Source organism: Capra hircus, chromosome 3 (genome assembly GCF_001704415.2).
Source record: "Capra hircus breed San Clemente chromosome 3, ASM170441v1, whole genome shotgun sequence".
NCBI classification, from domain to species: domain Eukaryota; kingdom Metazoa; phylum Chordata; class Mammalia; order Artiodactyla; family Bovidae; genus Capra; species Capra hircus.
Genome location: NC_030810.1, coordinates 107,955,294 through 107,968,309, shown reverse-complemented (window position 1 = coordinate 107,968,309; position 13,016 = coordinate 107,955,294). Strand labels below are relative to the sequence as shown.

At 41.5% G+C, this 13,016-nt stretch overlaps 1 protein-coding gene across 1 annotated transcript; it reads right to left on the bottom strand.

Moving 5' to 3' along the window:
• Positions 9,245-12,748, bottom strand: LOC102179999 (T-cell surface glycoprotein CD1a-like). Its single transcript, XM_005677290.3, has 6 exons — positions 12,578-12,748; positions 11,998-12,264; positions 11,103-11,381; positions 10,365-10,643; positions 9,961-10,051; positions 9,245-9,800 (listed from the first exon to the last, which is right to left on the bottom strand). The coding sequence occupies exons 1-6, from the start codon at positions 12,657-12,659 to the stop codon at positions 9,758-9,760; spliced, it is 1,041 nt and encodes a 346-aa protein (XP_005677347.1). The 5' UTR covers positions 12,660-12,748; the 3' UTR covers positions 9,245-9,757.

Genomic DNA, 13,016 nt, shown 5'->3' with positions numbered 1-13,016 from the left:
CAAGGAGTTTATCATGTAGATTGCCTCTTCTTCCTCTGGAAATTGGAGAGCGCCTATCTGAAAGATTATCTCATCGGTGCCAATTCAAAATTACAAAATGGTTGATTATGATTACATTTCTGATGAAGGCCAAAACTGCAATTAAGTTAGATATTGAATCAAGGTTTGAACATTCTTTCAACTGCCCTTCTTTGAGACTGTAGTGAAAACACCCTTTCCAGACCTGTGGTCACTGCTGAGTTTTTCAAATTTACTGACATATTGAGTGCAGCACTTTCACAGCATCATCTTTTAGTTAACAACTCAGCCGGAATTCCATCACCTCCACTAACTTTGTAGTAATGCTTCTTAAGGTCCACTTATATGTGGGTCAACAGTGAGAACCTTACATGGAACAGCTGACTGGTTCAAAATTAGGAAAGGAGTACAATAGGCTGTATACTGTCACCCAGTTTATTTAACTTATATGCACAGTACCTCATGGAAAATGTCAAGCTAGATGAATCACAAGCTGGAATCAAGATTTCTGGGAGAAATATCAACAAACTCAGATATGCAGATGTCACAACCCTAATGTCAGAAAGAGAAGAGGAACTAAAGAGCCTTTTGAGGAAGGTGAAAGAGGAGAGTGAAAAAGCTGGCTTACAACTCAACATTCAAAAACTAAAATCATGGCATCTGGTCCCATTACTTCATGGCAAATAGAAGAGGAAAAAGTAGAAGCAGTGACAGATTTTACTTTCTTGGGCTCCAAAATCACTGTGGATGGTGAATGCAGCTATGAAATTAAAAGATGCTTGCTCCTTGAAAGGAACATTAAAACAAACCTAGATAGCATGTTAAAAAACAAAGACATCACTTTGCTGACCAAGGTCCGTATAGTCAAAGCTATGGATTTTCCAGTAATCATGTACAGATGTGGGAGTTGGCTCATACAGTAAATTGAGCACCAAAGAACTGGTGCTTTCAAATTGTGGAGCTAGAAAACACTCCTGGGAGTCCTTTGGGCAACAAGGAGATCAAAACCAGTCAATCCTAAAGGAAATCAATCCTGAATGTTCATTTGATGGACTGATGCTGAAGGTGAAGCTCCAAGACTTTGGCCACCTGATGCAAAGGGCTGATTCACTGGAAAAGACCCTGATGCTGGGGAAAATTGAAGGCAAAAGGAGAAGGGGTGACAGAGGATGAGATGGTTAAGTAGCATCACCAACTCAATAGTCATGAGTTTGAGCAAACTCTGGGAAATAGTGAAGGACAGGAAGCCTGGTGTGCTGTAGCCCATTGGTCCCAAAGTCAGACCCAACTTAGCAACTGAACAACAAAAAACCTTACTTGATGAAATGAGAAACTTTAGGGTGTTTTTTTTTTTTTACTAAAGTACATGCTAATAAGTATAATGTTTACACAAAGGATCCTGCTGTAAATCTCTTATTAATGATGTAAAAATTAATAAACAAAAACCTCAACTAATTAAAGTCAGGAAACCCGAAGTAGAGGTTCTCAGTATTTCCCATGGCTTACCATGATTGCAGATGCCAAATTGCAATTCTCTGTTCTTCCTGAATAAACCCATCTTGTCTTGGGATATATCTCGTCATCTATTTGTTTTAGGTCAACACATAACAAGAAACTAGTAATAATATGTGGGAAGTAAAGTGAATAGAATATTCTGGAGTTATTTATACAAGATTCTCTTCTTATTGGTCTTCCCTGAATGTTCCATGCTTGCTTTATCATATGCTGCTCTCTGCTGGAAATGCTGATCTCCCTCATTCATGGTGTTTATAACTATTCAAAGTCTGTTAAATATTTGTTTATGCTACTTATCACCTGGATAGATGCATTTAGGCTATTTATTTTATTATTTCTTATTATGTAACTAATCAGAAATTATCTTGAGCTAATTCAAAGAAGAAAACTTTTGGGAAAATTAAGATTAGAAAATAGAAACCCAGAAAGAGCTTCACTGGAATATTTGTAATTTTTAAAAGCTAGATAAGCAAAATCACAACTTTTCTTGAAACCATCACAATATTGAAGTATCAAGACCAACAATTAACCCAAAATTTAAGGAAAGACAGATTCTTCCAAGGAAATAAGAAAAGCAAATCCTTGTTTATTTTAGACAGATACCAGATGCTGCACAAGACAGTAAGAATAATTCAGCTAAAACTGTTAATAAATTCCTAAAGGCTAGTGTAAATATATAGAACACTTAGGATCCATAGACAAGGGAAATTCACTTTTTTCCATGTACCTCACCAAGGGCTCCCGAAAGACTGGAATCAAATATATAGACCAGAGAAATCCTTCCTCATGGTACAAGCCTGAGATCTGAGAAAGGCAGGAAGTCCCAACCAGATCTTGCCCCACTATCTCCCATACAGAAAAAGGAGGGAGGCTGGGAGCATGGAAGGGGGAAGGGAAGAAAGTTCTATTGTCTTTAGAACATGGGTGAAGACACACAGCAGCTGGAGGAAGGAGAAAAGTGGAGAAGGGATGCTAAAAGAGCCTGTCCTCACCTATTAGAGATTCCATCCTGCTGAGAGCAATGTGGAAACACTTAGAAGGCCCAAGTCCCTTAAGAATAAGACAGAGCCAGATTAAGATAATGTCACTACTTCCCCTTCCAAGCAGGTGAGCGAGCAAGGAGTAGTAGGAACTTTCCACTGATGCAAGAGAGGCAATAGTGTGACCATAAATCTTCTTTAAGAACCTCACAAAGGAACTTTCCACTGATACAAGAGAACAAAGGAAATACCAAAGCCTGCAAGCCTGCAAGAGAACCAGGAAAGGCATTTCTCCCCTGCTTTTTAAATATGAGGTCCCACATTTATATTTGGTGCTGGACTCCAAAATTGAGTAGCCACCAGTGATTATACCATTCACTGTAGACTGGGGAAAAGCAAGGAGGAGGCAGTTTGAGTTTGGGTAGGAAGAAGAGTTAACTACCTGAGGAATAGAGTCTGGAAACAACAGGTTGGGAGCAGGGCAGAGAGACCAAGGACATAACAGATGGAGGAGGAGAGGAGGAAGCCCAGAAGAGGAAGAAGAAGGGAGGAGGGAGGAACAAGAAGAAAGAGGAGGAGAGTGGCAGAGGCTGGGATGGGAGGAGGAAGGAGAGGAAGATGAGAGGGAAGAGCAGGAGGAGGATTGGAAAGAGAAGTGGAGCAGAGCCACTGGTTCTTCAACTCAGCTTCTGTGGGAAGCATTGGTCCTAATCAAGGAGCAGGAAGCAGCTGATACTTGAGTTGTGGCCCCACTGTAGACCTGCAGCTTCCCAGAGAGCTCCACTCCTGAGCATACACTCAGCTATGGTGGATGAAGTACAACTCTGACTGAGGAGAAAGGATAGGGGTTTCTCGGGAGCTGACTGAGAAATACTGAGAAATGGGGGAGCTGAGAAAAACCAGAATTGGAAGCCAAACTCAAAGGATAAGGTGGGGGCAGGGGTGAGATGACTGTGACCAGAGGCGGGGGGTGGGGGGAGAAAGAAAAGAACAGAGATCTGCTCCCTGAACCAGCAAAACCTAGAAATCTAGGCATGTTGGGCTATAACTTGATTGTAAATCAAGTTGGTTGGATATCCTAGGGGAGTCCGGTATTCTTCCCTGGGTCACAAGACCTCCCTGAGGATCCTTCTTGATTCATTGATCAAGAGTTAAATCATTGGTGCTTAGGCCACCAGCAATCTCATATTCTTTCTAACAATTTTCTCTTGGTGCTCTTCCATACACAATCTAGCTCTTTAATTCCATCCCCTCAGGACCCAGGTGTGAGCTCCTCTCCCTACACTATCTCACAGGCTTATCCTACATCTCCTCTACACCAAAAGAAACCTCAGCTTCCCTGATAGAGAAATCCACTGCCTTTTACAATGATGTGCCTTTTACTGGCCTGATTTTCCCTCCCACTCTGCTTCAAGATTCCCCTTCACTTTTCTGGCTTCATGCATCTGTTCTGTTTGCTTCTCATCCCTCACAGCAAATACTCTGCAATCCTGGTGGCTCAGATGGTAAAGAATCTTGTTTCAGTGAGGGAAACCTCAGTTTGATCCCTGAGTCAGGAAGATCCCCTGGAGAAGGGAATGGTTGCCCACTCCAGTACTCTTTCCTGGAGAATTCCATAGACAGAGAAACCTGGCCAGCTACGGTCCACAGGGTGGCAAAGAGTCAGACACGACTGAGTGACTGTCACTTCACATTTCAAAAGGAGGTTTGGACTGAGAGCAAGATAAACCCTGGAAAGACACTTGCTGGATATAGCAGTATATTGGAGCGATCATAGCATTCTGGACTTAGTTTCTTATCTGTAAAATAATTAAGTAAAAATAACTGAATATGTCCAGCAACACGTTTGGCTCCAACAATTTTGTGCCTTACTATGCTCCTACACCTTCTGACCAGTGTGTTCTCCTCTGTCCCTACTCTGCGTCTCCCTCCTCTCTCATTCTTCTGTGTCTTCCCTTCATTCTCCACTAAGCCTTTATCTCAACTCTTGGCCTTCCTCTCCATCTGTTCAAGCTGGTTTTAGAAAAGGCAGAGGAACGAGAGATCAAATTGCCAACATCCGCTGGATCATGGAAAAAGCAAGAGAGTTCTAGAAAAACATCTATTTCTGCTTTATTGACTATGCCAAAGCCTTTGACTGTGTGGATCACAAGAAACTGTGGAAAATTCTGAAAGAGATGGGAATACCAGATCACCTAACCTGCCTCTTGAGAAATCTGTATGCAGGTCAGGAAGCAACAGTTAGAACTGGACATGGAACAACAGACTGGTTCCCAATAGGAAAAGTAGTACGTCAAGGCTGTATATTGTCACCCTGCTTATTTAACTTATATGCAGAGTACATCATGAGAAACGCTGGATTGGAAGAAACACAAGCTGGAATCAAGATTGCCGGGAGAAGTATCAATAACCTCAGATATGCAGATGACACCACCCTTATGGCAGAAAGTGAAGAGGAGCTAAAAAGCCTCTTGATGAAGTGAAAGAGGAAAGCGAAAAAGTTGGTATAAAGCTCAACATTCAGAAAACGAAGATCACGGCATTTGGTCCCATCACTTCATGGGAAATAGATGGGGAAACAGTGGAAACAGTGTCAGACTTTAATTTGGGGGGCTCCAAAATCACTGCAGATGGTGACTGCAGCCATGAAATTAAAAGACGCCTACTTCTTGGAAGAAAAGTTATAACCAACCTAGATAGCGTATTCAAAAGCAGAGACATTACTTTGCCGACTAAGGTCTATCTAGTCAAGGCTATGGTTTTTCCAGTAGTCATGTATGGATGTGAGAGTTGGACTGTGAAGAAGGCTGAGCGCTGAAGAATTGATGCTTTTGAACTGTGCTGTAGGAGAAGACTCTTGAGAGTCCCTTGGACTGCAAGGAGATCCAACCAGTCCATTCTGAAGGAGATCAGCCCTGGGATTTCTTTGGAAGGAATGATGCTAAAGCTGAAACTCCAGTACTTTGGCCACCTCATGTGAAGAGTTGACTCATTGGGAAAGACTTTGATCCTGGGAAAGATTGGGGGCAGGAGGAGAAGGGGATGACAGAGGATGAGATGGCTGGATGGCATCACAGACTCGATGGACGTGAGTCTGAGTGAACTCCGGGAGATGGTGATGAACAGGGAGGCCTGGCGTGCTGCAATTCATGGGGTCGCAAAAAGTTGGACACGACTGGGCGACTGAACTGAACTGAACCCTACAACCTAATCTCACCTTTCTTCCTGAGTCATTTTGAAATCTAAAGCACTGTTTTATCATGTGATTCTTGGATTCCAGCGTTCTGTTCCGTTCAATTCAGTCGCTCAGTCGTGTCTGACTCTTTGTGACCCCAGGGACTGCAGCAAGTCAGGCTCCTCTGTCCATCACCAACTCCCAGAGTTTACTCAAACTCATGTCCATTGAGTTGGTGATGCCATCCAACCATCTCATCCTCTGTCATACCCTTCTCCTCCCACCTTCAAACTTTCACAACATTAGGGTCTTTTCTAATGAGTCTGTTCATCACATCAGGTGACCAAAGTATTGGAGCTTCAGCTTCAGCATCCGTCCTTCCAGTGAATATTCAGGACTGATTTCATTTAGGATGGACTGGTTGGATCTCCTTGATGCCCAGGGGACTCTCAAGAGTCTTCTCCAACACCACGGTTCAAAAGCATCAATTCTTCAGTGCTCAGCCTTCTTTATGGTCCAACTCTAATATCCTTACACGGCCACTGAAAAAACCATATCTTTGACTATATGGACCTTTGTCACCAAAGTGATGTCTTTGCTTTTTAATGCACTGTCTAGGTTTTGCATATCTTTTCTTCCAAAAAGCAAGCGTCTTTTAATTTCATGGCTGCAATCATCATCTGCAGTGATTTTGGAGCCCCCCAAAATAAATTCTGTCACTGTTTTCACTGTTTCCCCATCTATTTCCCATGAAATGATGGGACCAGATGCCATAATCTTAGTTTTCTTAGTATTGAATTTTAAGCCAACTTTTTCAATTTCCTCTTTCACTTTCACCAAGAGGCTGTTTAGTTCTTCTTTGCTTTCTACCATAAGGGTGGTGTCATCTGCTTATTTGAGGTTATTGATATTTCTCCCAGCAATCTTGATTCCAGCTTGTGATTCATCCAGTCCAGAATTTCTCATAATGTACTCTGCATATAAGTTAAATAAGCAGGGTGACAATATACAGCCTTGATGGACTCCCTTCCTGATTTGGAATCAATCTGTTGTTCCATGTCCTGTTCTAACTGTTGCTTCATGACCTGTATATAGGTTTCTCAAGAGGCAGGTCAGGTGGTCTGGTATTCCCATCTCTTTCAGAATTTTCCAGTTTATCGTGATCCACACAGTCAAAGGCTTTGGCATAGTCAATAAAGCAGAAATAGATGTTTTTCTGGAACTCTCTTGCTTTTTCCATGATCCAGCAAATGCTGGCAATTTGATCTCTGGCTCCTCTGCCTCTTCTAAAGCCAGCTTAAGAATGTGGAAGTTCACAGTTTATGTATTGCTAAAGCTTGGCGTGGAGAATTTTGAGCATTCCTTTACTAGCATGTGAGATGAGTGCAATTGTGCGGTAGTTTGAGCATTCTTTGGTATTGCCTTTCTTTGGGATTGGAATGAAAACTGACCTTGAAATGAAATGAAAATGTCACTTGAAATGTCACTTGAAACTGACCTTGAAATGAAATGAAAATGTCACTCTTCCATACACACACACACACACATACACATAGCTAAAACCTTAAACCATTACTTCACAAAACAGTGTATATAAAAGGCTCAAAGGCATGTGAAAATATGTCAAGTACCATTAGCCATCATGGAAACATAAACCAAAAAATTTGGATATACTATACTCCCATTAAAAAGGTTAAAATTTAAAGGATAAATACATCAAATATGAGTGACAATGTTGAGAAGATGAAAGGTAGATTGGTATAACCACTGAAAACTTGTTTGCCACTTATCTATTAAATGTGAAAAATACATATAAACCGGGCTCAGCAATTTCATTTGTATGTCTATTTCCAAGAGAAAGGGCTGTTTATGTTTGCAAAAAGACATGTATACAAGTGTTCAAAGCAACATTATTCAACATAACTAAAATCTGGAAACAGTGAAAATGTCCATCAACAGTAGAATGGCTAAATGGTGGTGCAGTCACACAATGGAATGCTACACAGCAATGGAAAATAACGAATTACTGCTATATGTTACAACATGAATAAATCTCACAAAAACAATGTTGACTGAAAGAAGGCAGACAAAAAATAGGTTTTACAATATGACCCTAGTAACATGAAATTCAAAAACAAATCTAAACTCTGGTCATAAAAATTAGAATATTTGTTGCCTTTAAAAAGATATTGAATACAAAATCGGTGTTGACTGGGAATTAGAAGCATGAGGGAAAAAAATTCTATGGGCTGAAAATATTCTATACCAGGGCAGTGAATTATGCTTAGATTCCCTCCAGAAAGCAGACCTAATTTTGGAGAGGAGAGAACATCAAAGTAAACTATATTGAAACAAGAAACGTTATATACAACATACTATCTATAATGCTAAGACGAAGATATGGAAAATGTGAGAGAAGAATTAGACTTGTAGATTCATGAGATGATGACCCGTTTTGATTTGTTTGTTTTTATTTGGCTGGGTCAAGTCCTAGTTGTGGCACGCAGAATCTTTTCATTCCAGCACCCAGGCTCTCTAGTTATGGTGCATGGACTTAGTTGCTCCATGGCATGTGGGATCTTAGTTCCCTGACCAGGGGTGGGACACATGAAACCCATGTTCTCTGCATTGCAAGGCATATACTCAAAAATCCGTACGAATGCAATCTTACATTGTAATCTCTTTGCCTTGACCTCACTTCAACCTCAGGATCAACATTCTTGCTCTCTTTTCTTGATCATCTTCTTTTCTCTTCAGGGACACACTGGCACTACTACCTCTCAGATGTCACCCATATCAGTGCTTCTCAAATTTTAATGCATTTATAAACCCTGCTGATTTTGCTGAAATACAAATTGTGTTTCAGGAAGTCTTAGCTGAGCTCCAAGATTCTATATGTCTAACAAGGTGATAACTCTGTTCCTTATCATTGAAACATTTTAAATAATATGAGTCTACATTCTGTCTTCTGCTTTTTATTTAAAATACTTATAAATCAATTTGTTCAGTTGCTCTCATGTTCAATTCTTTGTGACCCCACAGACTGCAGCAGGCCCAGGCTTCCCTGTCCTCCCTTATCTCACTATTGTTCAAACTCATGTTCATTGAGTCAGTGATGCCATCCATCCATTTCATCCTCTGTCCTCCCTTTCTCTTCCTACACTCAATCTTTCCCAGGATCAAGGTCTTTTCCAATGAGTACACTCTTCGCCTTAGGTGGCCAAAGTATTGTCGCTTCAGCTTCAACATCAGTTTCCAATGAACATTTAGGATGGATTTCCTTTAGGATTGACTGGCTTGATATCCTTGCAGTACAATGGACTCTCAATATAAAGAAATATTTTCATTCAAATTAATCTCTAGAGTTAAAAAATAAGAATGGTCAAATATAAAACTGTGTTTCTCCTCAAGGGCTCAGAAAAATGATTAAAAACTGAGATCACTAAGTGCAGTCTCTTGGCCAAGTGAAAAGACTTTTAACCAGAAGAGCATCAGATGTCTCAACTACTACAAAGATGACAGGAAGGAAAAAAAAAATTTTTTAAGATCATAAATTCAGAATAAATTCAATCCAGATTTTTACTTACAACATACTACATACAGATAAGACATTTTGCCATAGATACAAATAGTAAAAAGACATGGACTTTGTTCTCAAGAAGGTTATAAAATAGAAGGGAAAGGGGAAATAAATCGCTACAACAAAGGGTCTAAAATGAGGAGGACTTTAAAAGTTCAGTTAAATTACAATGGCAGTTCAGACGAGGCAGAGACAGCTTCCACTTGTGAATGAGAAAAGACCCTCTGGAGGAAGTAATATCTGAAATAAGCCTGATGATGCACTCACATTTGAATATGTGAAGGATCCTAGAACCTTATTCCATTCAGTATTTAAAATCCCCAACACAGGTTAGAATGACAAATTCTGCAAAAATGCATTTAGCTTAATTGACAATTGATCATTAAGCGAAAAAACACAACAACTAAAAATTCTCTGTAAGGAAAGTGGAAAGGCCATCATCACCTAAGTCTGTTTAGATGTGTCCTGAGTTCCTGGGCAGCTGGGATCTCATTCCAAAGGGAGACTAGAGCTTGGGGATTCACGGTGTGTCCTAATGAGAACAAAGATGGAAGTTACTCTACATGGAGTGGAGGTAAGAAATGACTGCTAAGAAGAAAGAGGTCTGGAAAACTGATGAGAGAGAAGAAAAAGGATGGACAAACAAGTGGGGGCTTGAAAAGGGGCAGGAAGGATGCACACAAAGAACTCACCAGTGCTTCCAAAGCCAAAATGCAAGACCTGCCATGAGCACCAGTGTCACTATCACTGCCAAGGCGATCCAGCCCACAGAGCTGTGATGATCTGCGGACAAGACACACACAGGTTTCCTCACAACCCCACCCACTGTTTTACTGCATTTCTGTGCTCTTCCTTTGTTACTGGAGTGTCACCTCACCCTCTTCTTCTTCCCTATTTCTTCTCTCATCCCTCCTTCATCTAACCTCAAGATTTCCCTATGTCTCTAGGGTTCTCATTTTCAACTCCTATATTTTTTATTTTATTTTTATTCCTTTTGGGTCTGCAGTCCCTAGAATCCCCAATTTTTCACCTGGCTCTCTTAGTCTGCTTGAGGACCACCTATTCCCATCCCAGCAGGGCCCCAGTTTTTCCTCACCCCAGTGGAGGATGATGTCCTGGCCTCCTAGACTGCTGTGCCTCACCCGGCAACTCAGGCCAGATGCCTCACTGGCTTCCACATCCAAGGAAACTCGAAGATACGATGTCCCATCAGCGTTAGGTAAGATGTCATTTCTCTGAGTGCCCTGTTGCTCCTGCTCACCCCGCATCCACATCACCCAAATGGGCTTTGGGTAGAAGCCAGAGACATGACAAACCAGCGTCAGTTGGCCAGGGCCAGGACTGGGGCCCGGGGAGAGCCAGGCCTCTGGTCGTACTGCAGAGGACAAGGAAGATGGTTAGATGAGGACTCTAATGCAGACCCAGAAGTTCAGATTTTACATCAATTTAGATAGACACACTTTCCCACATTGACCCTGGCCTAATTCCTGGATCAGGAAGATCCTCTGGAGAAGGGATAAGCTACCCCTCCAGGATTCTTGGGCTTCCCTTGTGGCTCAGCTGGTAAAGAATCCACCTGCAATGCAGGAGACCTGGGTTTGGAAAATCCCCTGGAGAATGGGAAAGGCTACTCACTCCAGTATTCTGGCCTGGAGAATTCCATGGACTGTAACAGATCATGGGGTTTCAAAGAATCAGATACAAGTGAGCAACTTTCACTTTCCCATATCTAGGATTGTCACCCATTATCCTCTCCACCTCTTAGTTCCATGTTAGGAAATGAAAAGGTGTGATTTTAGAACTAAATATTAATGGAAAAGGGTGTGGAACTAACCTTGTCTCTGGAGATATGCCTTCCCAGCATCAAGAAGACCCAAAAGGAAACGTGGGCAGGTATCACTGAGCAGCTTGTGTATTGTTTCCTGGTTTCCTTCGAACAAATTGAGTAGTCTTCTGAGGATCTGAGCCCTCCTTCCACCCTCTGGAGAGGACACCCATGACTTGTTCTGAAAGCTCAAGAAGTCTGATCCTTGATAAGCAGTCCGAATAAAGCCTACTGGGGCTTCCCCAGCATGCAGCTCACAGCCTTTTGCTATCTGTCCCTCAAAGGGATCTGGCAAAGAAAATTAGAGAAAAGAGGGCATAAAAAAGATAAAATTAATCAAAGGATGATGGAAACAGAAGGGAGAATTTCAGATGATTTGAGGAAATGAAGCAAGATTGGTTTCATCAGATATTCAGAGAAAGGGGAATTATTGGCAATTGGGAATATAGGAAGAGATGAATGACATAAGGAGGAAGGTAAAATATTTAAAGAAGGCAGTGTAAATTATGTGAGCAAGAGAATAAGGAAGGACTTAATGTGAGAAAATGGAGGTTAAGATAACCCAGGATGAATGAAATGCAATAGATAACAGTGAATATATAGACATAGATGCCTAGTTGGAAACTGGAGAAAAAGGCTGTTGCAAGGGACCAATGAGGCAAGATAATAAAGCACAAGCCTGAAGTCAATGAGAGAGGAGTCTGTAAATAGCAGAAGTCTTGAACCTTCTGAGAAATCAGGGTCTGGATTATACCCTCTGCCCAAAAGGATACAATTGCAATTCTATGGTGTGGAGACTTAAGTTTCAGAATTGACTGTAGGCTGTTTCTTAGAGAAATAAACTCATTAAAACCCACACACCCCCTATCATATCCCCAATCCCTGTTAAGGAAAATGAACTTACATTCTAATTTCCATTTCTTGGCAAGGCTGTAAAATGCCTGAACAAATCTAACGAAGCTCATGTGAAAAAAATTTTGCATTTCCATCAACTCCTCATTGCTGAAGTTGCCCTTGGACCAAGGCCACAGGTAAATAATAGTGCCAGGGTTGTTCTTCCAGCCATGAGTCTGCAACTCACCCAACCAGCCTGAGCACAGACTTTGCACCCAAGAACTGTTGTGAAAGGATAAGACACAGATGACTTTGAAGGAAACGGGCTCCTGAAAGCCTGTGGGGAAAGAACAAAGACAATAAGGAGGGGCATTGGGAAGGAGAGATTGGAGAATGAAAGGTGCCAAAGAAAGGAAACTCAGAATGCAGATGAAAGGCAAGGTATCTCAGCAGACACACGCCTGCCCCAGGGCCCTATGTGTTATATATGAGTATAATCTTCAAAAGAGCACAGGGGTCTGGGTCAGGGATACTCAGAATGAAACTAGGCTGATACTCTCAATCTTCTGGTTTGGGAAATAACCCCATACACACAGGTATGCACGTGCGTGCACACACAAACACACACATTCACACACACATACGCCTACCTTCTGGAACAGAGTTCTTATTCTCTTCATTGTCTCCACCCACGAAAAGAGCCAGGAGCAATGGAAGTTGCAGAAACAGCATCTCATTTGCAGATTTTTTTCTCTCAGAAAAGTTGCTCTTTGATTTCTGTTCTAAGCAAACCTACCACACAACACCTCTACTCTAACTTCCTTCTCTTACCAACGAACCTTCCCTTTATTCACTGTCTGAAAAAAAAAAAGAAAAAGAAATCTGCTTCTTCCCTAATCCCCAGACGGCCTACCCAAATGCTCATTTCTCTTCCAGTTCTGACTCTCTTCTCTAGCTTCCAAGTTCTCTCCTTGTCACCAGCTCCCATCCTGTTCATCTTCCCAATCTAACTGTCATGGACCAAGTCTTAGGTGTATTGAAAAGTCAATGTACCAGTAAGGACTTTCTCAACCATGAAATAAAAGCATG